The following is a 23,102-nucleotide window of genomic DNA, read 5'->3' on the forward strand; positions in this document are numbered from 1 at the left end:
TGTCTGGTTTTCTTGATAGGTAGTCTAAAAGGGGTTTTTGCTGTTCAGTGATAGAGAATTCACAGCTTCTTCAAACAAGTCTAGTGTTTCATTGTTTTCACTCCTAGAAAGTTTTCTCCATGGTGTCTAATCTGAATCTCTCTCCCTGCAGTTCTGACTATTATTCTTTGTTCAGTTTGGCCCCTGTGGTGAGAACATGGAGATTACTGTGTTCATTTTGCAATTGCCTTCAAACATGAAGGTGGTAAACCATTCCCCGTCTCCTTGTTTGTTTTTGTTGAGAAACAGCCCTTATTAACGCAGTCTTACTAGATCTAGGACCTTAAACCTGTGCTCATTTCTCTCCTTTGGACTTTGTACCAGTTCTGAGTTGCAGCAATCAAAATTGAATATATTACTCCAGGTCAAGTGCTACATAACACCAAAGAGACCAGAACGAACTTCTTTGTTTTCACACAGTACTCCCATGTATAACTTCCAGTGTTGTGTTTACCTTCTTTGCAATCGTGTAGCAAGTTTGACTTATGTTCAGTTTGTGGTCAGCCCATGTACTCATCAGTCTCCAGAAGCATTGCAAAGCCACTTAGTTTCCTCATTTTGTATTTCGCTAGTTATGTATTACTGCAAGAGTCTGAAACTTTGGATTTGCACCGGTTTCAACGCCCTACTTATCCCTATTGTTTCCAAAGTAATTCTCAAATCCATCAAGAGAATTTTGAATTTCAGTTGCAGATTTCAGTGTACTCAGTCTCTGTCTGCCTGATGTGATTTGCAAATTCCTTCAATTTTTTTAATCATGCCTCTGGAATACAGCCTTGCAGTTGATAATAAATAAACAATAGTTCCCTAAGTAAAGAGTTCTGAGTAGTTCCATAGCCACCTAATTGCAATTTATGTATCTTAGCTTTGCTTAAGAAAATGTCATGTAGCACAGCATTGTTAAAAACAAGATATAAAACTTGTGCTGTGTCTCTTCTATTACAAGGCCTTTTATGCTGTCAGAAAGAAAATAGACTGACTTGACATGACCTATTCTAACAAATATGTGTTGGCTGTTGCTCAACTCCTTGTTAACTTCCAGGCAGTTGTATATAGTGTGATATCTGGTGCTTTAATCATTGCACATACTCTCCAGAGCTTGAAGACGGGAGGGAGCAAGCAAGATATTTAAACGTAGGCTGCTTGTGTCAGTTCAGACGTGCCACAGAATGTAGTCTAGTACCCAACTTCTTCAAAAGGTTATAGGTCTCCCATAGGTTCTGGGTTGTATCTGCCCAGAATGTGTCTGTTGTATCTTAGGACACCCTACGGACTCTCAGGAAGGAATCGGTTGTCTGTGTGTAGGCCATACAGTTCTTCTGAAGTGGTCTTCAGTCCTTTGCTGTGCTTATCCCCTTCTTTAGACACCTATGATACATATGTGCTATGTACATATACCTAGCACATATGATTTTACAGTGCCCTGACATCCATTTTTTAAGAGTTCTGAAAGATATTTATAACTGGCCGTTTAACAGGCTTGTCCATCAAGCCCAGATGATTTCAATGCATTTAACTAGTATGTATTCATCTCTTCGCTTGTTCAAGGGTGAGATCTTACCCTTTTGCCTTTTGTTGCTGGTATTAATTGTATTAAGCACCTCAATGCAGTAGATTTGTGGTGAAGACGGATACAAAAAAGACACTATGAATATTAGCTTTGTCTCCGCGTACCTCCATTTTTTCCCCTGTGTTGCACAGTTGACTAACTTTTGCTTTCATCATCTTCTTGCTCCTAATGTGCTTATGGAATTATTTCTTCCAGAGTTTGATGCGTCCCTTGCCAACTGTGTCTAATTTTGGCCTATTATACCAATATTATACCAGATATTATATTCTGCTGTGGTGTTCGTGCTTAGTAAGTTGACCTCATTTCCATTCCGTGCATGCTGTGAGGTCAGCAGTGAGGTCGTAACTAAGACAATGTGGTTTCAATGTACAATCCCCATCATGCCTTTGCAGGAGGCTTTGCACTCCGTGTGGTCAGTACTGTTTATTTAAAAAACTGTGAGGTTTCTTTAACTGCATTTTCACTAGCACTGTGTTCTTGGGGATTCTCCCATTTAATTCTGCTTTTCTGAAAGTATGCCTACTTGAAACTCTTTTTTTTTAATTCTGTTGTTATTTCTTCTGTCTTTTTTTTTCCCAGACTAGCAGTAGTCTTTTATATTACTATTAGTTGTATGAATTATCAGATCTCCATTTTGCCCACTAAGTCAAAATGTGGATTGTCAACTAAATCTTCCCAGTCCTCCTATGTACCATTTGTAGTTCTTGCATTAGTGTTCAACCATCAAAGACTGAGATAAATGTACCACTGTCACCACATTAGCCCCATCTTTAACCCCTCTTTTAAATAAACTTGTTCTGGCATGGGTCCGTAGAATCGTATTTTATTTGTCCACACTACTGGGCCACATAAAAAAATACATCATTCAGATTTTGGAGAAATTAGCAAGTCTGTATTTACAGCATGTTCCTTTCCTCTGAGGGCTGTTTTCATCTTTGCTTACCTATTGCCCTATCTCTAAACCTTCTTGAGGCATGACTCCATGGGTGAAGATACCAAAGCCATTCTGCATAGAGCACTTATTAAACCATGACTTCATTACCAGTATATGTCTGTCACTGCTGATAAAAAGTCAGCAGATCCCTAGGTTCCATGATGAGTCCTACAGCCTCCTTGTTACTTCGAATCCACTCAGTCTCATTTCTGGCTGTATTCTTATAGTGAAGGTAGATGGACATCAAAGTTTAATAACCAGTGAAGTAGGAAGATTTTGCAAACATCATACCTACCAAGACTTTCATGAGGTTCATTAGGTGGTCTCTGTTGTCCTCATTCCCTTTCATTCCCCCCTTGGAATCCAAAGGGGAGGTGAGGAATCTCTTGGACACTGTGAGCTTCTTAACCTGTTCTTGGTTCCTTTCTTTTTCCAGAACAAGTTCTGATTTGGGGATAATCATAGAATCATTGAATGGTTTGGAAGGGCCCTTAAAGCCCATGTAGTTCCACCCCCCCTGCCATGGGCAGGGACACCTTCCACTAGACCAGGTTGCTCAAAGCCTCATCCAGCCTGGCCTTGAACACTTCCAGGGATGGAGCATCCATAGCTTCTCTGGGAAACCTGTTCCAGTACCTCACCACCCTCTCTGTGAAGAAATTCTTCCTGATATCTAATCTAAACCTCCCCACTTTCAATTTAAACCCGTTACCCCTTGTCCGGTCACTACTGTTCTCTTGGAGGGCAGCTCTGGAGAAAAGGACCTTGGAATCCTAGTGGACAACAGGACGACCATGAGCCAACAGTGTGCCCTCACGGCCAAGAAGGTCAGTGGCATCGTATGGCATGACAGGGTAGAGGGCCTTTAGAAATGCATTGCCAGGTCTTTTACAGTGGGCTGTACAAGCATTAACAGATAGTAATTTGGTCAGTGCTTTTCTCATTACACTTTTCTATTGTTGCAGTCTCTTACCTCTTTGTAGCTTTCCCATATCCAGTTTCTGAGCTGTTTGACACAGAGGAGGATAGGATTCACCTCCAAATGAAGACATCTAATTCTGTCTGTTTGCAAGTGTGCTAAGTATCTAAACTCGAATTACCGATGGTGTCCAATCTAAATCACCCACCTATCAATTTAAACCCATAACCCCTTGTCCTATCACAATTAATCATTTGAGGGAGAGAAACAGAATAGATTTGCTAATTCCTTGTCTTCAGAAGTTGTAGCCAAGATCAAATAATCTATCAGTACACACCTATGCAGTATTTGCTGTATCGCTACTAAACCACCAGTGTGAATCTTCAGGTTGAGCTACAAATAGCTCTTCTGCCTTATTGTCAGAAGAGAATTTTCAGTGGAACTTGGAGGAAAATAACTGAGGTAGTTGTTCTTAGAAAGATTACTCAGTTCCTTTTGATAAGCGTGTTTGACATTTGCTTTGTAATGCAAACAGATGTTGGGTTTTAGGAGATAATGTTTTGGGGTTGGGTGGGTTTTTTTCTTTGCTTTCAAGAAAAAGAGGAACTTTTGAAAGCTATTGTGAGTTCTCCACAAAAGTATTAATTAGAAAACATAATTCTACTATTGTGCTTAATCAGAAAAACAGAAATTTAAAGCTCAACAGAATAAAACATAAACTTTCCAAGAAATGTTTGTTGTTCCAGCTCATTAACACACTGTCTCTGTTGGACAGCATTTTTTAAATACCATAAAAATTAATAGTGTATTTAAGAACTGCTTTATTGGCAAGTTTCTTCAAATTCTAATTTAGACCTAGTGGTTAATTGTGCTGACTCTATCATCAGAGCATAGAGAAGTAAATACAGCCTTTGGCTTCAAAATTTTTTATTTCCACTTTAACTTTTTGACTTAGGTGAAAATGTGTTCTCTGGGTGAGGTAGTAAATAAGATTTCAGTAGAGGTTGTTAGCTAATATTGTAGGAGGAAGACCTCTTAGTCCTTCCATGTTTAACAGAGCAGAAAAAATTGCAGTGGATCTGCTTTCTGCTTAGTGCTTTTTTCTTCTTTTATAGCATTTTTAAAAATTTCAGTCTCATTCTCTTTAGCTCTTTGGCCATTTTGACTTTCTTCAGCTTTTTTGTCCTCATCCTTGTCTCTTTGAGCTTTAACTGACTGAATAAATTCTTTCTGTTCCGTTTCCAGCACAGGTTTTCTTTGATCTCAAATTTCTGAGCAAGTTTGGCAAAGTCACTGGGGCTGTCCAACTCTTTATTTCTTGCATTTTTTCCATTGGTATCTCTTATCCTAAATTATGTGTACCAAGACTAGATAATGATGACTGTTTTCATGCCTCCCTCCATAGCGTTTTAGCTTGGAATTATTCTTTCATACCCTGTTGAAAGAAGCTTCTCCTCGAATTAATCAGTGTTTCCACGTTCTGTATCATTATTTCTCATGTCTATATTTCAGCTGTTCCAGCTACTTAAATCTTATGAGTTATGTGATTCCATGAACACAGGACTCAGGAAAGGTTGCCTCGGCCAGTTCATCAAAGGCAATGACTATCATGTAGTCAGCAGTGAATTCTTGAGTTTGTTCTTATTACTTTTCTTAACCTAAGCATCTTTAACATCGTATTTTTGGTCTTGTGAACGTAGTTTGCTAATACTTGTAAGTTGTTACAGTTAATATCTGAAGTGGTGAGTGCAGCGTGCATCTGTTTTCCAGTGCAGTCCACAAATGATCTGTTGGTCCGTTGCCAGTTGACCTATATTAATTTTTCTTCTTAGGAAAGCCACTGCAATCTTCTCATTTCTGCCATTCTCTTCTCTTTCTGCCATTCTTCTGTGTTTCCCCCTCCTCCTTTCCTTCCACTAGTACTTATTACTTGGCATTTTTTCTGGTCAACAGGAACTAATTAACTTTACCTGTGACCTTGCTAATTTGCTTCCTGTTCTGAAGTTCCAGTCTGTGCTTTTCTCCCAGGTGGAGTAGTAAAGATTTGAATTTGGTTGAACCTCTTTATACCATTTAGCTTGGGGATTGCAGTTTCTTTTTTCACACCTTGTAAGAAATTGTGCACCCAGAAACTTGGCACTTTTTTCCTAGTATATTAGCCAATAAAATAAAAGATGCAGTAACTCTTCTTACAAAGCTTGCTTTTCTCATGTCCTTACACAGGGTTACAATGAAGTGAATACTGTTCTTCTTGTATTCACATGGTAATATAACTTGGCAGTCTTCATAATGCTCTTGATTTATGCAGCCTAGTGAAACAGCTCAATCACACTTGGCTACAGTTTCATATTATGTTTAATTCAATCTGAAAGTGGATTGCTGCTGAAAAGTGGCCTCTCTCTGCCTCTTGTGGTACATTCCAACTTTGCATGAGATCTAATGATTGTATGATCTTAGGATAAGTTGGATCATCTTGCTGATTCAACAGAAATCATTGCTAATTATTACTTTGCTATGATACTTGTTGATCTGGCTTGAAAGAATAAGAATAATATGAAAGAATAGTTTCAAACATCTGATATGTTTGCCATCAGCTGAGCAGTGGAGTTTCAGAAGGACCATGCCTTTCAGAGACAGCCGTGCAGTTAAATGAGGTTAAATATGATCACAGTTTCATGTCTGTATTACTCTTTCCTGCTAAACACTGTCAGGCTTAGGAATAAAATCTTGAATTTACTGAATTTTGGAGTAGAACCTGTGCTGACTCGAGTGGGTGTTACTGTTTCATCTCCTTTTATGTTGAGAGTGAAGGTATCTTCAGCACCTTTCTTTGCGGAACAGAGAATTGTTTATTTTGTAACTTGTGATTCCTTTCTTTGTAACTTCTTGTCTTACAGTTTTAGGAGCAAGTTTTGTGCAAGTTTTCGACCATACACTGATTAGCTTGTTCAGGTGCAGGAGGCCGTGGTATATAAAAAACTCACTTTAATATATGAATTCTGGAATTTACATATTTCTGGGAAAGCTCATCTGTGCAGAAAGAAGATAATGTAGCATGCCAGTTTGATTTATACAATTAGTACATGTTCTTTATGGCCTTTCTCATGTCTCACTGATATTATTTTCTTGCTGCGTCTTCCACATTTCACTGTTTCTTTCCAGTTTTTCTCCAGTTTCAGCATTAGTCATAGCCTATCTGTAATTAATATGCATGTGTTCCACAACCCACATCATGAGAAGCGTAGAAGCATTATATATCTACCCTACTTCAATGCAAATCCTATGCCTTATTGGCAAAACGTTGCCATATAGCAGGAAATCTCAGGCATCAGTACTCATATCCTGCTGAGGGAACCTGGTTCCTTGCACATACTGTTTTCTTGCTGTAATCACAGAATCACAGAATGGTTTGGGTTGGAAGGGACCTTAAAGCCCATCCGGTTCCAACCCCCCTGCCATGGGCAGGGACACCTTCCACTAGACCAGGTTGCTCAAAGCCGCATCCAGCCTGGCCTTGAACACTTCCAGGGATGGGGCATCCACAGCTTCTCTGGGCAACCTGTTCCAGTGCCTCACCACCCTCTCCGAGAAGAACTTCTTCCTGATATCTAATCTAAACCTCCCTGTTTTCAGTTTGTACCCGTTACCCCTTGTCCTGTCACTACAGGCCCTTGTAAAAAGTCCCCCCCAGCTTCCTTGTAGCCCCTTCAGGGACTGGAAGGTGCTATAAGGTCTCCCCGGAGCCTTCTCTTCTCCAGGCTTAACAAGCCCAACTCTCTCAGCCTGTCCCCTAGCAGAGATGTTCCAGCCGTCTGAGCATCTTTGTGGCTTCCTCTGGACTTGCTCCAACAGGTCCATGTCCTTCTTACGCTGGGGGTCCCAGAGCTGGACACAGTACTCCAGGTGGGATCAAATGCCCTCAGCATTGTCACTTTTTCGAAGTCCATGCCTATCACACTCTTACTCTTCTTACTACTACACCTTTTTCTGGTTTAGTCCTGTGAGATTATTGTAGGACCAGATGTCACCTAGGTAATGAGTAAATTAGCAAAGACTGTTCTGAAAGTAGGGCCAGTACTATCAGTGAGGGAGATACAGCTAAATATCATTTAGTGTTTGTGACATGTCTACTTTATTCTGGCTTCAGTTTGAAACAAGCACTGAGAATTAAGTGATGTTATGTAGCTAAAACATGTTAATATGCTGGAAAATGTGCTGGATTTTACTGCTAGATCACAAAAGGTGTTGTCAAATATTTATCTTGTAGTTACCTTAAAGGATTTAAAATGGTGAGAGTGTTTGTTCTAGTAATGTTACATCTTCTGCTGTTTCTTCTCTTTCTGTCTTTATTTGCTAGTTTGCTTTTATTGTCTCTTTATTTATTGTGCTAGAGGTGATACTCACTACTAATTTGTTTCATATAATTACTTTTTTCAGTTAGGAGAATTCCATCAACAGTGAGATATATCCTTGCAACCTGAAAATAAGCATTAAGTTTTATGGTAAAGAAGGCTCAATAGTTGGATTGCTTTTAAAAATTATTGTAGAAAATACTGTGATTAAGACTTTTAGTGGTGTTTCATCACTGAATGTTTGAGAGATGTAGAAAATAAAAATAATTACCATGTTCTCCCACGGTTTTCACTGTTGAGGTCTATAAAATTATGTGTATAGCTGGTTTTGGTGTAAACTCAGCACTGAAACTAGTTGTTTTGTTAAGGTTGCCTGTCATCCACTCTTCTGCCAGTAGAGCATATTAGCTAACATGAGTGTTAGGTTTATTTAGAAACAACGTTACTGTCTTCATTACATTTAATTAATTTGTTTTGTACCATATTCCAGGCAGATGCACAAGTCCAATAATGATCTTGATTTTTGATTGTATACAATAGCTCTAGACACAGGCTCAGGATAGAGGACTATGATTAAAACAGATCGATCAGTTGTAAACTGAGTTATCATCAGTAATACTGATGACTGAAGAGAGCACACTGATGCTGGATTAGCCCACTTGCATTTACAGTAATGACTATAATGAAAATGCTGGTTTAGTAGCAGTAGGTAATTTTCTTTGTTATTCCCACTCCTATCCCTCCCCATTTCCCTTAATTGGAACTCTGTTTTTATGTAATCTTAGCTGACGCTATTTCTGACACTGTCTTCTGCTGCCATCGGCTTATTTTCTAGATGGGAAGTGATGGAGTTCTGCGCCTCAGTAGTTCTGCCCTAAATAATGAATTCTTCGCATATGCAGCACAAGGGTGGAAACAGCGATTGGCAGAAGGTAACTCTGTACTGGTTCTCAGGCTTACCAAAGGTTAATTGTTTTTATAAAGAATGTCTCTGTTTCTGCCTTTGAAAAATACTTTTAGAGTAGAAGGTGCAATACACCAGTAATTCAGCAAAATAAAAATTGCTGATTCCGTTTTGGATTTAGTGTGTATTTTTACACCTTGCTGTTGCAGCTTATTTTGACAGTTTAGAAAAAAAAAAACCCAAGCATTTTCATCCCTGCCAGCCTTGGAAACATAAATGCATGCAGCTGAATCCCACCAATATACATTTGAAATAATGATGTTATATAGTAAATTAAATCTTTCTATGTCACACTCACTTTTGGTTTTCATTACTTTCATTTGGAATTGTTGGATAACTGAAATCACTGTATATCATCTTTGTATCTTTAATTTCTAATTACCCATATTCAGCTAATCTTTGACAACTTTTATTCAATATGTTAGTATTTGTTTTTTAGGCGAATTTACACCAGAAATGCAGTTGCGCATCAGACAAGAGATTGAAAAGGAAAAGAAGACAGAACCTTGGAAAGAAAAATTCTTTGAAAGGTTTTATGGTGAAAAGTAAGTATTGAAGCAAATAAAAGCATTATTTTATTTTCTTATAGGAGCAAATGAAAATATAATTCTCTGCTTCACATAGCAGGGTCATATGCTGTAAAACTTAATAAAGCAGTTATCAAAGGCAGTCATTCGCCAGTATAAGAAGTCGTGGGTAGAATTATAGTCGTGTGTCTGCACTTGCATTACAATTGCATTTTTAAAGGTTTATAACTCATCCATAAAAATTCATTCCAAGGAGAGCTTAAGACACAAGGCCCAAGCATGTGAGTATTTTCTAATTATCTTTTAAAAGACAGCATTAGGGCAATTCTCCCCTTTCTGCAAATATAAATACAGCTTCTACAGACTAGAAGACCAGTAGAGATATTTCTGTAGTATGTTTTTATTTATTTTATTTTCTCTAAGTTAGTTGCAATGTTTCTAAAATCAAATACTGAGTTCTTATTGTTTGGCTGAGATGGCCCTTTGCTGGAGTAGTATATACAACATAGAAAAAACATTAGCTAGAGAAAAAGGAAAGTACAATGACCAGTCTAATTTTAGAAGTGAGATGCAAAGAATAAATAAATATCCTTAGCTGACTAAAACAAATTGGGTAATATCACTCCAGGTGCACAACTGGGGCAAGTCAGCACAGCTTCATTGATGATGACACAGAGATGGCATTCTGCACCAGCTGAAGATTCAGTTTTTACATTCAGTTAAAAAAAAAAAATCGAAATTTAAGAAGATTGACATCTTTTTCAAATTCTAGAATCTTCCTTTTAAAAATTGCTTTAAATAGTTAATCCATCCTTACTTAGAATTACACCTCTGTTCCTAAAAACATTAAGTATTAAAAGTGTTGGTTATAAAGTGTAAACCAATTCTTCAAAAGTTGCTGGGGGTTTTTTCCAGGTATGTTTTAATGGAATTTATGCATAACACTTAGCCGACAAAAAGGTACCTTGGGAACCATCATCGCATGAGATGTCTCAGTTTTGTTGTTTGATGTTTTCCACTTCAGAAATCCAGGGCACATGGAACTTCTCATATAAGTGATTACTTAATGCCTTAATCTTTAAGCTAAAGTGTTTCTGCAGTAACAATGCTACTCTTGCAATTCACTGCCTTGAACCACTGGGAAATGTGATGAAAAAAAAACAGCAAATGGTCACATCCATTTTAATATTTTATTTTGCACATCCCTGCTAGGTGCTTTCTCCCAGTGCAAATGCTGTTTCTACACCACTGCAACTTTACATATAATGGAAATTGTAAGGTCTTAATATGGCAGACTTTCTTATTGTCAAGTGCTTAATTTCTGCCTTAACAGCTTTGAGACCTCAGTGTAGTCCAGGTGTTGATCCCTGTAGTACCAAAAAATATTAATTAGGTTTTTAGATACGGAACATAATGGCTTTTTATTATGCGTGTCAAGAGAAGATAATGAAGTCGGTTACCAACCTTTCACAAAGGAAAAGGCTACATAGGGTATTGGCACAGGGCCTTCCACGAGAAATACAAGTTTAGTACAGCGAAGCATGAGGACCTCACTCTAGCTGGTGCCTATTCCTCAGTTACAAATGACTGTCACAAGCACAGAGGATGACACTCGCAATTTTACAGAGCCAGCAGTCCTGCCGTGCTGGCTGAATGCTGGACACTATAATGGTTGGCAGATAATTACTCCGTCTGCAGTGATACATGTCATTTGGGTTGATAGGCCCCTGACATCAACATTGTTATGCAAAATGTCATACTGCACATAATTTCCCTTTTGACTGCAATATTGAATCTGGTTCCCCCTGCCCTTTCCCAGCTTGTGTTGTTTCGCTTGCATTCTTCTTTCTGGCTGTTATATAGGCAGATTCCACTTTGCTGCTTGGCCAGATTTAAGTATTGTTTCTCATTATTTACTGACTGAATGGTAGCTTTTGCTATAGCTTCACCCTGTGTGAGTTCTCTCACCTTTTTTCACTTTGTTTTTTAAACTTGCTTTAAATGTGATTGGGCTTTGTCTCTTTTTCAGCTATGTTGATTCAACTGAAGTAGCAGACTTTGAAAGCTTCCTGAGCTATTTCTCACATTCTCTGTCTGCAAAATGGATCTCTCCTGCAGTCCAACTTGCTCACTTTACAGCCAGTGTAGTATTAGTGCTCTGACTTGAGCTAATGTGATCTTTTAATATTCCATGAGTAAATTCAAGTTCCACCTTATACTTAGCAAAGGATCATTAGTAGAAGCAGAATCTTTGTAAACTTTTTTACACACTCCCCATTTCATGGCATTCAAAGGCACTCTAAGAGTGCTTCTTCCTTATTGACTCTATACATTATGTTTCTTGTGTTATTTGTACCCAGGCTATTTATCCTGGGACTGTCAGTCGTGTTTTACTTCCCTCCATTTCTGTTCTCTTTCCACTTCCTCATGGTTGTTCATTTTTCCTCCCACTTATTTCTTTAAAAAAAACCCAAAAACTTCATTCCGCAGTCATTTATCGAGGTTCAGCGGGTGCATGTTGCCAGAAGTCCACCTTCTTCTGGCTTGTTGCCTCAGGATTGCAAGGGTTATATATGTATTGAGTCAATATATTATTTCTTTTCCCACTCTTGAGAGAGTTAATGTGTCAGGATAGTACTGCCAGCTCACTAAATCTAAGCTTTAATTTTGGGCAGACCTCCTCTAAATTTTATTGCTGATTTAATCCTTCATTAATTTTTTTTTTTTCTCTGGTACTACTTATCACAGCACTAGAATATGAGCATCCATATATCCTTGAGTAGCTGTTTGGCTTTTATTTTTTAATTTGATGTCTGACTGCCCTTACTTCGTCAGTTGGATCCTGTCCTTAGCACTTTCACTGACGGCTGTTTATGCTCTCCTCACATGTTTGTGCCATTTTGCAAACTCTGAGTAATTCTTTCTCTGAGGAAGAAGACAGATCACCTGTTTATCTTGCAATCTGAGATTGCTTTAAACATGCTGATCTTGAGCCTTCCCCTTTTGAAAGCCTTTTCCTTTATTCCAGTATCTTCTTCAAGATAGTAGTATTTCCAATACTGAAAAAAATAAAAAAGAATCAGTACATGTTCTTCTGGCCTTAATCCTGCATTATCTTATATTTCTTACACTTCTTCCTCTCCAATATTATTACTAGAATGTGTGTATTTGTATGGTGTCCATGTGGCAGTTGCATTCCTCTTTATCCTGTCCCTCATTTCTTTGCTGATTTTCATTCCATAAAGGTAGTTTCCATTCCATAAAGGTATCAGGCAATATTTTTCATAATGTAAGTCAGCTAGAGAAAATAGACCACTGATTGAGTGGTCAGTAATGCAGTGGATTTCTTTCCCCTCCTCATTTTCTTGAAATAGCTTTTGCTCATTTACACAAGTGATTTTAGGGAAAGGAAGTTACTCGCTTGACCCTGGGTAAACTGAGCTTTACACACCTGAACTTGTAACTGAAACATATAGACTATATAGGGAACCTGTAGTCTGTATAGAAGGAAGACACATCTTCTGAAATGGATTCAGCGCAGGAGATGTAAATTTACTATTCTGAATTGCTCTCTAGAGGACCTTTCCTCAGCATATTGATGGGATAGGGAGACTTTGTGCATATTAAGTGACTAATAGTAGGCAATATTAATATTTACCCTGAGAGTGCTTTTTGGGGTACAAATTCTAAGCGGGGTTTTGGTTTGTGGGTTGCTGAGTTTTTTGGTGTGGGTTTTGGTTTTGTGTTGGGTTTTTTTCTTTTCTTTTACAGCTATCACTGTAATGCATCTGTTCAGTATTTTTAAAATGTGCAAGCAGAGATTTTGGTTTTTTACATGTTTATTCCATACTTCCATATACATGGGCCTTTGTGATCTTTGTATCCCCTGGCTGCACATTCACAAGTTATCTTGCTTCCATAATTTCTGATTGTCTTCTGTGCTCACTTATTTCTATATTATTCTTTGTTTTCTGGTTAAAATAAGAACTGAGACCAAAATTCTATTAATTAAATTAGAAGACCTTTAAGACCATGAAATTTCTTTAAGGCCTCCAGCCACAAGCTTTTGTATACTTTCTACTATTACGTAATTGCTGAGGCACAAAGTCCGCTTGGATAATGTTACTAAACCTGCTGGACACCTGTATTCCCACTGTCCTTAGAAGGAAATGAACATGGCAGAGCACATACGTTTTTAATGATAACTATTTTTTTTCAGGTGTTCACTTTTGGTTTGGTTTGTTGTGTTGGTGTTGTTTGGTTTTCTTTTTTAATTCTGTTGAAGTAATAAAACTTTTTTAAACTATTATTTTCAGGACCAAAAGTAGAAAAAATCATCAGAAGAGAAGCTTATGTAGGAATGGTTCCTTTGCACTTCATCCCTGATGAATGCATAGATTATAAATATGTGATTTTTACCTCCTTAAAGATGTTAAACTTCTTTTTAATTATAGTGAATAGTACCATTAAGTTAATAGTACATACATAGATCTGTTTATCTATAAATAGTTTTTATCTTAAATTGTGTTTAGTTTGCTGAAAGAATGGAACAAAGCCACACAAGCTGTCAACTGAAATCTTTATAATTGACTCTGAAGTTGTAAAATGTGTTTGAAGTGGAGTTACTTTGATTTTCATTGTAACTTTGAAATGACTGTCAAATTACAAAACTGAAATGCATACTTCGCCTTATGAGTTTTAGGTGCAGCTTTTTCATTCAAGTGCAGTATTTAAGCCATATTGTTAGCTGTGTTGACTCTAAATGCAGGTGCAGGAGGAAAAAAGGGATTTCCTTTAGAAAATGCCTTACTTACTCCTTCCTTACTTTAGAAGTTCCTTACTGATGGAAGAAGCTATAGTTGTGCATTTCCTCTGTAACTGATGCTGTATTAGTATGGCAGTGTTATGCTGGTATTCAAAAAAAAAAAAAGCCAAAGACACACTGAAATTTAAACAGAGTATGGGTAGTGGTGAATCTGTGTAGCTTGCCATTTTGTTTCACTGATGTGCCAAATAGTTAAATAATGAATAATAGATTACTTTTTTTTAAACTTTATTTTTTTTAACACTGATAAGAAAATCTGGTTAGTTAGGTTTCCAAAATATATACAACCATATATAAATTAGTCAGCCACCTCTTAAACAAACCATTATTTTATACTGGAAAATATATCCTCTTTGTAAATAAAAAATGATGATCCTATTCCTTTTTCATGTCTGCATGAAAAGACCATTTTAATTTTTGTGGTTTCATTTAGATTGGGAATGTCAAGAGGAGAATCAATGAAACTCACTGCAGTGCAGAACAATGACGAAGATGAAAGCAATTCTTTGTGTGGATCTTCTGGCACACCTGGTCCTTCTAAGCAAGCAACCTTTGAGGACCAAGAAGAGAAAGGCACTAAAATTCCACCTTTACCAGAGAAAGATTATTCTCCATCTCTTTGTAGCATGGAACAGGTTCCTGTCAAGGATCCAACAGCAGACTCAGAGGATATACTGATACCTGAAGAATCAATCATTCAGGAGGAGATTGCTGAAGAGGTTGAGACAAGTATTTGTGAATGCCCAGAGGAGAACCATAAAACAGAACAGGAGTTTTCTGAGGAGTCAGTAAGTCCAGCTGGCACAAATGAAGAAACAGAGGCAGCAGCACAGCTTGCAGACAGCACTGAGTCCTGTGTCATGATGAATGATGTAACTGATACTGTATCTCACATTGAAATTAAAGTGGAGTTGAAGTCAGAATGCCCTCAGGAGGAGATGTCAGTTGTGATAGATCAGCTGGAGGATTGTGTATCACCAGCACGATCAGCTTCGTCCACAAACTCTATCAGTGATACAGCAGAGAAGGATTCTGAATCTGCAAAAGAGCTAATTGCACCAGAAATGCAAAATGCTGCTCTGGAAGGCTCCTTGTTCACTAGTGGAGGCATTGCGGTGGATATGGAGCTTCAAAGTGACCCTGAGGAACAGTTGTCTGAGAATGCTTGCATTTCTGAAACTTCCTTTTCCTCTGGAAGTCCGGAAGGACCATGTGTTTGTATTGCCTCTCCTGGAGGAGACACTCAATCGACTTCAGAGGAACCCTGTACTCCAGCATCTCTTGAAACAGCTTGCTCCTCTGAAGTGTCCAGTACTGAAAACATTGAAAGTGATACTCAGCAAAAGGCCAGTGATGAAAACTTGCACACACCTTTAATGTCAGAGATCTCTCCAATGTCCACCTCACCTGTAACCTCAGAAGCATCTCTGATGTCAAATTTGCCTTTAACATCAGAGGCATCACCAGCTTCTAATTTACCTTTAACATCAGAAACATCTCCAATGTCCGATTTGCCTTTAACATCAGAAACATCTTCAGTATCTTCTGTTCTTCTAACTTCTGAAACATCCATGGCAAATAGTTTGCCTCTTCCATCAGAGACATCTCCAGTTTCTAATTCCCCAAGCAATGAAAGACTTATTTTGCCACAAAGGAAATCACCGTGCTTGTTGGAAGACTCTCTTCCCACTTTAAAAGAAGAAGGCTCTACCATTCCTAAGGTGGTTCAAGAAGAGAATCTTGTTGTCCAGCCAAAACAACTTCAGAGTGCCCCTGAAAATATGAAAGTTGGTCCGCTAAAAATTATACCTGATACTTCAGTATTGGAAGAGCCCCAAAGCAAAAACCTCAGTCATCAGCCATGTAAGTCACATTCTGAAGTTGAGAAATCCTACATTGCATCCATTCCAGAACACTCTCCTCCAGAGGTGATCAAAATTAAAAATCACAGTGTTCAGCAAAGAGGTGACAAGAAAGGTACACTCTTGCCATCAGAGGTAGCCATCTTATCAGAAGGATCAGTTGGCAAAAATATGGAATTGCTTCCATCAAAGCCACATGATAAACTATATACCTCATCTCTAGAGAAAGCTACGTTTTCTGAAGTGTGCAGAAGTAAATCTCACAAGCTGACAGGCAGCACCCAAAGCCGTCTAGAGAGTTCGCATTCTTCCAAGTCATTAGAGCCCACAAAACCACCTGAAGTGAGGACTGAAAGTAGAGACCCAGAGATCCCAAAGAGGAAAACAGCAGAACAGCACAGTTTTGGAATCTGCAAAGAGAAGAGAGCTAGAATAGATGATGATCAGCCTAACCGCAGTGCTTCATCGACGAGTCCAACTGATAAAGACCAACCACCCAGAGAAGAACCCCGAGTTCCACCCCTTAAGGTAAAGTAATGAATAAACAGGCTGACTTGGGCACTAAAGCTTTATTATCTCCCTCCTACTGACTGCATGAAGACACAGTGCGTGCTGTATTTTTTGTGGAGGTGTGAGGGGTGTCAGTACTGATGGTTTCACTTTACTAATACGTTCCTACCATGCCAAATTACTTCTGATATAAATACACCTATAGTTGTTCAGCCAGGGTCTTTGCTACAGGATTGCTTTTGTGTGGGGGAAGGTTTTCCAGGATCTATCGCTTAATCTAATTCAAGAGCTTCCCCATCATTTACACGGTGCTACTTGTTTTCCTAATTGCCCAACTGTATTATCCGCTTGTTCTCCTGCGGATGATTTCTCCAGCAAGCATGAATAATAAATGTTACCATAACCAATACCAAGAAAAACAACCTTAATCCAAGAGAACCTAGAGTCAGAATAGTTGGAGATCCCTTTGCAAGCCTAGGGCTTCGGGTAGGCTGAAGTATAAGATTTCCCTGTAGAATTAGTTGGAAACAGAGACTTGGCTATCAGGGGAAAGTGCCTAATTGATGTATGTATAGATATCTTTGTTAATGGGAATCAAAAGGTAAAAAAGATACACCAACTAAGAAAACACTTCTATGTGTGTCATTCTGCTATGTAAGAAGGTAAATTCCAGTTGAAGCTTTTTTTTTTAAAACAAAAGGATCTATAGATTTAGTTATATATATATATATAGGCTCAGTGTTTTGACCCTTTTCAATTTGTACATGGTGACACCAGCCAAGTTTTAGATCCAATTTGCTGAACTTAAGCCGTTGACTTTGCAATACTAGTTCCTGATTATTCAGAAATGCCCTTTTCTGGATTTATTTTTAACTGCTGCAATCACTGAACATTGTTAATACGGCCAGGAGGGCAAATAGGCTAACTGTTTTAATCACTAGAGCGGCAGCGTATTTCAACTAATTTATTTTTATGAGCAGTGATGCAATTGGAAGTTAGCCCATTCTGAGTTTAGTGATATTCTTTCATATTTGGAAGGTCTCTATCCAGCCTAATAAATTCTAATCACTCTCTAAGCACAAAAGAAAATAGATCACTAGGGAATAAAAAAAGGTCATGACTATAATAATAAAAATAATCAAGCACTTAAAGCCTTAGCATTCTGATGTTGCAAAGTGGAAACTGAAAAAAGTTGCTACTGAGAAAGCAAAATGTTTTGAAGTAATTGTGAGTTTGTGATAGTCTTTAAAATAGGTTTATATAAATGTTAAACCCTCACAATATTAGGCATGAGTGTTTATTAAAAGCCAAAATTTTAACTGCTAGTTAAAAGTGAACTATTCCAGCCCTCCAGACCAGCAGGGTTGTATGGTTCTATATTAAAATCTTAATATTGATTTCCACTGATCTCTTATGGAAAATTAGATGTTGTCAGTCTTGCACAGTCTCAAGAATTGAACTTCCCTGAAGCCACCAGCCAGTGAATGAGAATACCGAAAAAATTGGCAAGCATTTCAAAAAATAATTTCAGACAATCAGTTCTAGTATCTTTTTGTGTAACAAATATTTGGCTCTTGGATGATCTCACCATCAAACCTCTATGCTTTGTAATTAAAAGAGGAAAAAGAACCCCAGTTCTAAATCATTCTGTTACATGACCCTCACTTCCCATCGTACCTTATGAATACTTTTTCTACAAATACTACCTAGTTTTCTTCTCAGTTCCTTTCAGAAGAGAAGTCACAGCATTAACGACTAAGTCCTGTCACTGTGGACAGACAGTAAACATATATCCCTTTTAAGAAATTGAAATACGTTTTTTGCTGACCTTTGGGTATCCAGAGAGAGTGTATGAGTTATAAAGTGGTCCCAAGTCTCTTAATCTCTAATCCTGAAAACAGATTTGCCTAAGTGGGAAAATACTAATAATCTCAGTGATTTTACAGGTTATTATTTTCTTAAAGTTTTAGGTATTTAAAACTTTAATATTTGAATTTTTAGTATTTGTAGGTTTGAGGATTTGGTTTTTGAAATGCAGTAGTGTGGGAGGTATCCCAGGGATCTACTAAAGCGAACCTCTTAAAATGGAGAGTGAAGAAGTGAAAGGCGTAGCCTTTGGTGATTCACTTCTTTTATAGCACTACTCTGAAGTCCTCTGTGGTGTAACATGAAAAACAGGCTCAGTGGAGACACTGCTAAATCCTGCCTAAAGGCACGATTTGTTGCCTGATATATAATCAAAAATCAGGCTGTTCCTAATGTCTTAGTCATTGGAGACCAAGGAGCAAAAGCTCTACGTGATTGTTATTTTTTCACACATTTTCAGCAAGTCCTTAGTTGTAGGCTCTTTTCCAGTATTGCTGCACAAGGCTTCTTGATCTTCTCAGTTACATACACTGCATAAAAAACAGGTCTGACAAATTGTATCAGATAAGCATCATGTTGTCATCCAGTTCAATCTTTCTTCCTGTCAGAAGGATCAATGTGAATAGCCTCATACAGGTGGCAGTTATTCATGCGCAAGGATGATAAAATACTGAAGTGTAGATACCATTAATTTTTAGCATTTTTCTACCTGTCTGCACAAAACGGTAATTCCCTTCAATACCTTTCTCTGACCCTTTAAAAGGCAGCTGGTGATTTTAGCAAGCCAATGATCTCATTAAAATTATTGGGTTTTTTCTTCCTTTAGATTCAGCTTTCAAAAATTGGACCACCTTTTATCATCAAGAGCCAACCTGTTTCTAAACCAGAACCTCGAGTTTCCCCAAGTACATCGGTCAGCAGTGGGAGAAACACTGGGGCTAGAACTCTTGCAGATATCAAAGCAAGAGCTCAGCAAGCAAGAGCCCAAAGAGAAGCTGCAGCTGCAGCAGCCGTGGCAGCAGCTGCGAGCATAGTCTCTGGAGCAATGGGGACCCCATGCGAAGGTGGGAAGACGAGAACACTGGCACACATCAAGGAGCAAACAAAGGCCAAGCTCTTCGCAAAGCATCAAGCCAGAGCTCATTTACTCCAGACTAATAAAGAATCAAAGGCCCAGTTCAGCTCAAAGGAAAGTACCTCATCTCTGGAGATCCCAGCTTCCACTGACACAAAGATTGAAGGTTCTACCGGTGTCATTATAGTTAATCCTAACTGCAGGTCCCCTAGCAACAAGTCTGCTCATCACCGTGAGACGACCGCTCTGTTGCAGCAGTCACTTAACACAGCCACATTGCCAGAAACTGCTACTGAGATACCTGTGCACAGTTCTGATGAAAATATACCTATGCCGCCGCAATTGTGTGAGAAAATTATTTCATCTACCTCTACTGAAAGTAACAGTGTGCCAGTGCTTTATAATAAAAGTTCAGTCTCTGTGTCTGTTTGCAGCACTGCTATGTCTGGAGCAATTAAAGAACTTTCTTTTGCAAGTTCTGTTGATAAATCCTCTGTTTTAATGTCTGTTGACAGTGCAAACACAGCAGTTTCAGCCTGTAATATAAATATGCTGAAAACCATCCAAGGGGCTGATACTCCCTGCATAACCGTTGGACCAAAATGTATTGATAACAGTAATGTACCAGTCTCCATAGACAATACGGTCTTATCCAATGCCATCGATGACAAAAGGTTGCCAATACCAAGTAGCAATGCCAATAACGCAGTCTCCAGTCATTATGCCACTGTGCCAGCTTCGTCTATCACAAATAATTTGCCAAATCATCTCTCTGGTAGTTCTGTACTGATTCCCCCGGTGGGGCCTACCAACAGATTTTGTTCTGATAAGATAGCCATAACTGGGTGTAACGAGCAAAGCGCTGTCTCCATTCACACTACCGTTAGGTCAGCTTTAAGTTGCAGCGAGGCCCTTGCAGCAGCAGATTCCGTTGCGAGGCCACCCATTTCAATGTTTACTGGTAACATGGTGACAATAAGCTCTTACGAGAACGCTACTAAATTAAATGCTGATCTCTTAGAAAAGAGCTCTGGAGCACGAAACCGAATGGATCTCTCTGGTAAATCTCAGCCAGTGAGCTTTACGCAAACTGCCATGAATAGGTCCATACCTTGCAAAGTTATTGTTGACCACACTACAAATCTGAATTCCAGTCTGTCGCTTCCTTCTTCTATTGAAAACGCAGAGAACAGCCTTGACCTGCACAGCAGACCTGTAAGGACAGAAACTGCCTTACAAAGTATAGCCTGTCCTCAGGTGTCTGTCATAAGCAGGCCTGAAGCGGTCTCTAACGAAAGCCTTGAGCACAGCTCTGGCTTTATCACCACCATTACGGCAAAGCAAGACAGCAAGAACTTGCAGGCAGGTTGTTCAAGTCTTCGAGAAGTGCCTCTTGCTCCTCAAGAGAAATTAATTGAGGTCGTTACTCCCAGCCAAGGTTTTGCTGAGCAATTAAGAGGTCCTTCAGCTTTTAAAAACGAAGCAGATGCTGCCTGTGCCAATCAGTATAACACCAACAATCGGATTTGTTGGCATGAGGAAGAGGCAATGAGTACAGACCAGCCAGTGGTCAGCCATCTCAACTCCGGTAAGCATAAGGAGTACGCAGAGCAAAACTGCTTAAAAAATGTCAAAACCGAACCTTCCAGTTACACGCAAATGTCAGAACTGCAACCCAGGAGTCTTTTGACAAGCATTGCTGTTCCTGTTAAATCGGAAACTAATGAGGCTGACAAGTGCTTCAGGATGGACACCGAGGATTTTACAGGACCTGAAATGCCTGCCCAGACGGCAGAAATAGCCGCGGGTGCACAGCCACCACAGACCTCCAAGACATCCATTGCGGACTCCATGGAAGACTCCCTGTCCCTGACAACAGAAACCCTAAAGAGAGTTACCAGTGCCGGGGGCTCTAGCTGTCGCTTGTCGTCAGTGGAGGCCAACAATCCCCTGGTGACACAGTTACTGCAAGGCAATCTGCCTTTAGAGAAAGTGCTGCCGCAGCCCAGATCAGGAGCCAAACTAGAAATTAACAGGCTTCCCTTGCCTTTGCAAACTACCTCAGTATGTAAAACGGCAGTGTCCGAGAGAAATATTGTTGAACATCCTTCCAACTCTCCTAATCCAGATGGTAAAGGATTTACAGCAGGCAGCATGGCCCCACTACAAATCAGAAAGCGTGAAAACCATCCTAAAAAGAGGATGGCCAGGACTGTAGGGGAACACGCTCAAATTAAATGTGAGCCTGGGAAGGTGTCAATGGACACAGATGTTAAAGTGGCTCCTTGTGTAATCAGTTCCAGCGTGAACCAGCTAGGGCATGGTCAGCCATTTAAGCAGGAGTGGCTGAACAAGCACGCCATTCAGAGCCGCATCGCTCACAGCCCTGAGATCAAGCAGCAGAAGAGGCCGTTGCCTTCCTGCAGTTTCCAGCAGAGCTTATTTCACGTTGAGAAAAACGGCAGCTTTCATGCAGAAGCTAGTACCTCACATAGACAGCATTTTTACCAAATGTCCATGGCTGCAAGAGGCCCTCTTCCTACGGCAGCTTTGTTGCAAACTACTTCAAAAGGCCCCCCTGGCTGCAACGCGTTTGCTTTTAGCAGACACCTGGAACAGAAGGGCTTGGGTGATGTGAGTATTTCTACAGCAGCTCACCAGCTGAGGCTAGGAAGTGTGTTTTCTCCTAATATTCAAATTAAGGATGGTGATGACATTGCCAGTGCCTCTCAGACTCTGCAGAGTAAAACCTTAGTGCATCCCCCTCCTCCCCCTCCGCCCCTGCCACCTCCTCCCCCTCCTCACCCAAATGCAGAAGTCCCCTCTGATCAAAAACAGCCGACAGTTACTATGGAAACCACGAAAAGACTTAGTTGGCCTCAGCCACCAAGCATCTGTAGCAATATAAAATCTGAACCTATTTCTTTTGAGGAAGGTTTAAGCAGCAGCTGTGAACTGGGCATGAAACAAGCTTCCTACGATCAGAACGAAGTGAAAGAACAGTTAAAAGCATTTGCATTAAAAAATGCAGATTTCTCTTCCTATTTACTTTCTGAGCCACAGAAGCCTTTTACCCAACTTGCTGCTCAGAAAATACAGACGCAGCCCCCACAGCAGCAGCAGCAGCAGCAGCTCTGTGGAAATTATCCGACCATACACTTCGGTAGCACAAGCTTCAAAAGGGCAGCATCTGCAATTGAGAAATCGATTGGGATTTTAGGAAGTGGCTCAAACACTGCCACAGGCCTGGCTAACCAGAACGCGCAGATCCCGGTTCAGAAATTTGCTGACAGTAGCAATGCCGATGAGCTGGAACTGAAATGCTCGTGCAGGCTGAAAGCCATGATTGTGTGCAAAGGCTGCGGAGCCTTCTGTCATGATGACTGCATAGGGCCTTCCAAACTGTGTGTAGCTTGTCTGGTTGTACGGTAGGATTTGAGTCAAAGATGCAGTATCCCTTGCCAGCGTGGGAGAGCAGGACAAAGAACAGAGAAATTGGAACTGTTTAGGCCACTAATGGTTTGCAATTAGTTGATTTTAATTGTTTATTTCTTTTTTTCTTCCACGTGGTGCTTTCATAATTTAGTTATTCCTGCCTGAGTGCCATTTTCTGGGAAGAAGAGGAAACCTGTAGAAGTAGCTTAAAAAAAAAAAAATAG

At 39.5% G+C, this 23,102-nt stretch overlaps 1 protein-coding gene across 1 annotated transcript in view; it reads left to right on the forward strand.

Moving 5' to 3' along the window:
• The window catches only part of ASXL3 (additional sex combs like transcriptional regulator 3), a 98,395-nt gene extending 75,520 nt beyond the window's left edge, over positions 1–22,875 (forward strand). The window contains exons 9-12 of the mRNA XM_010146818.1: positions 8,650–8,746; positions 9,218–9,323; positions 14,564–16,520; positions 19,195–22,875. Coding sequence (XP_010145120.1) covers positions 8,650–8,746; positions 9,218–9,323; positions 14,564–16,520; positions 19,195–22,875 — 5,841 coding nt within the window. The remainder of the gene's footprint in view (positions 1–8,649; positions 8,747–9,217; positions 9,324–14,563; positions 16,521–19,194) is intronic.
• The last annotated feature ends 227 nt before the right edge of the window (positions 22,876–23,102 follow it).

Source organism: Eurypyga helias, unplaced genomic scaffold (genome assembly GCF_000690775.1).
Source record: "Eurypyga helias isolate BGI_N326 unplaced genomic scaffold, ASM69077v1 scaffold21422, whole genome shotgun sequence".
NCBI lineage: Eukaryota > Metazoa > Chordata > Aves > Eurypygiformes > Eurypygidae > Eurypyga > Eurypyga helias.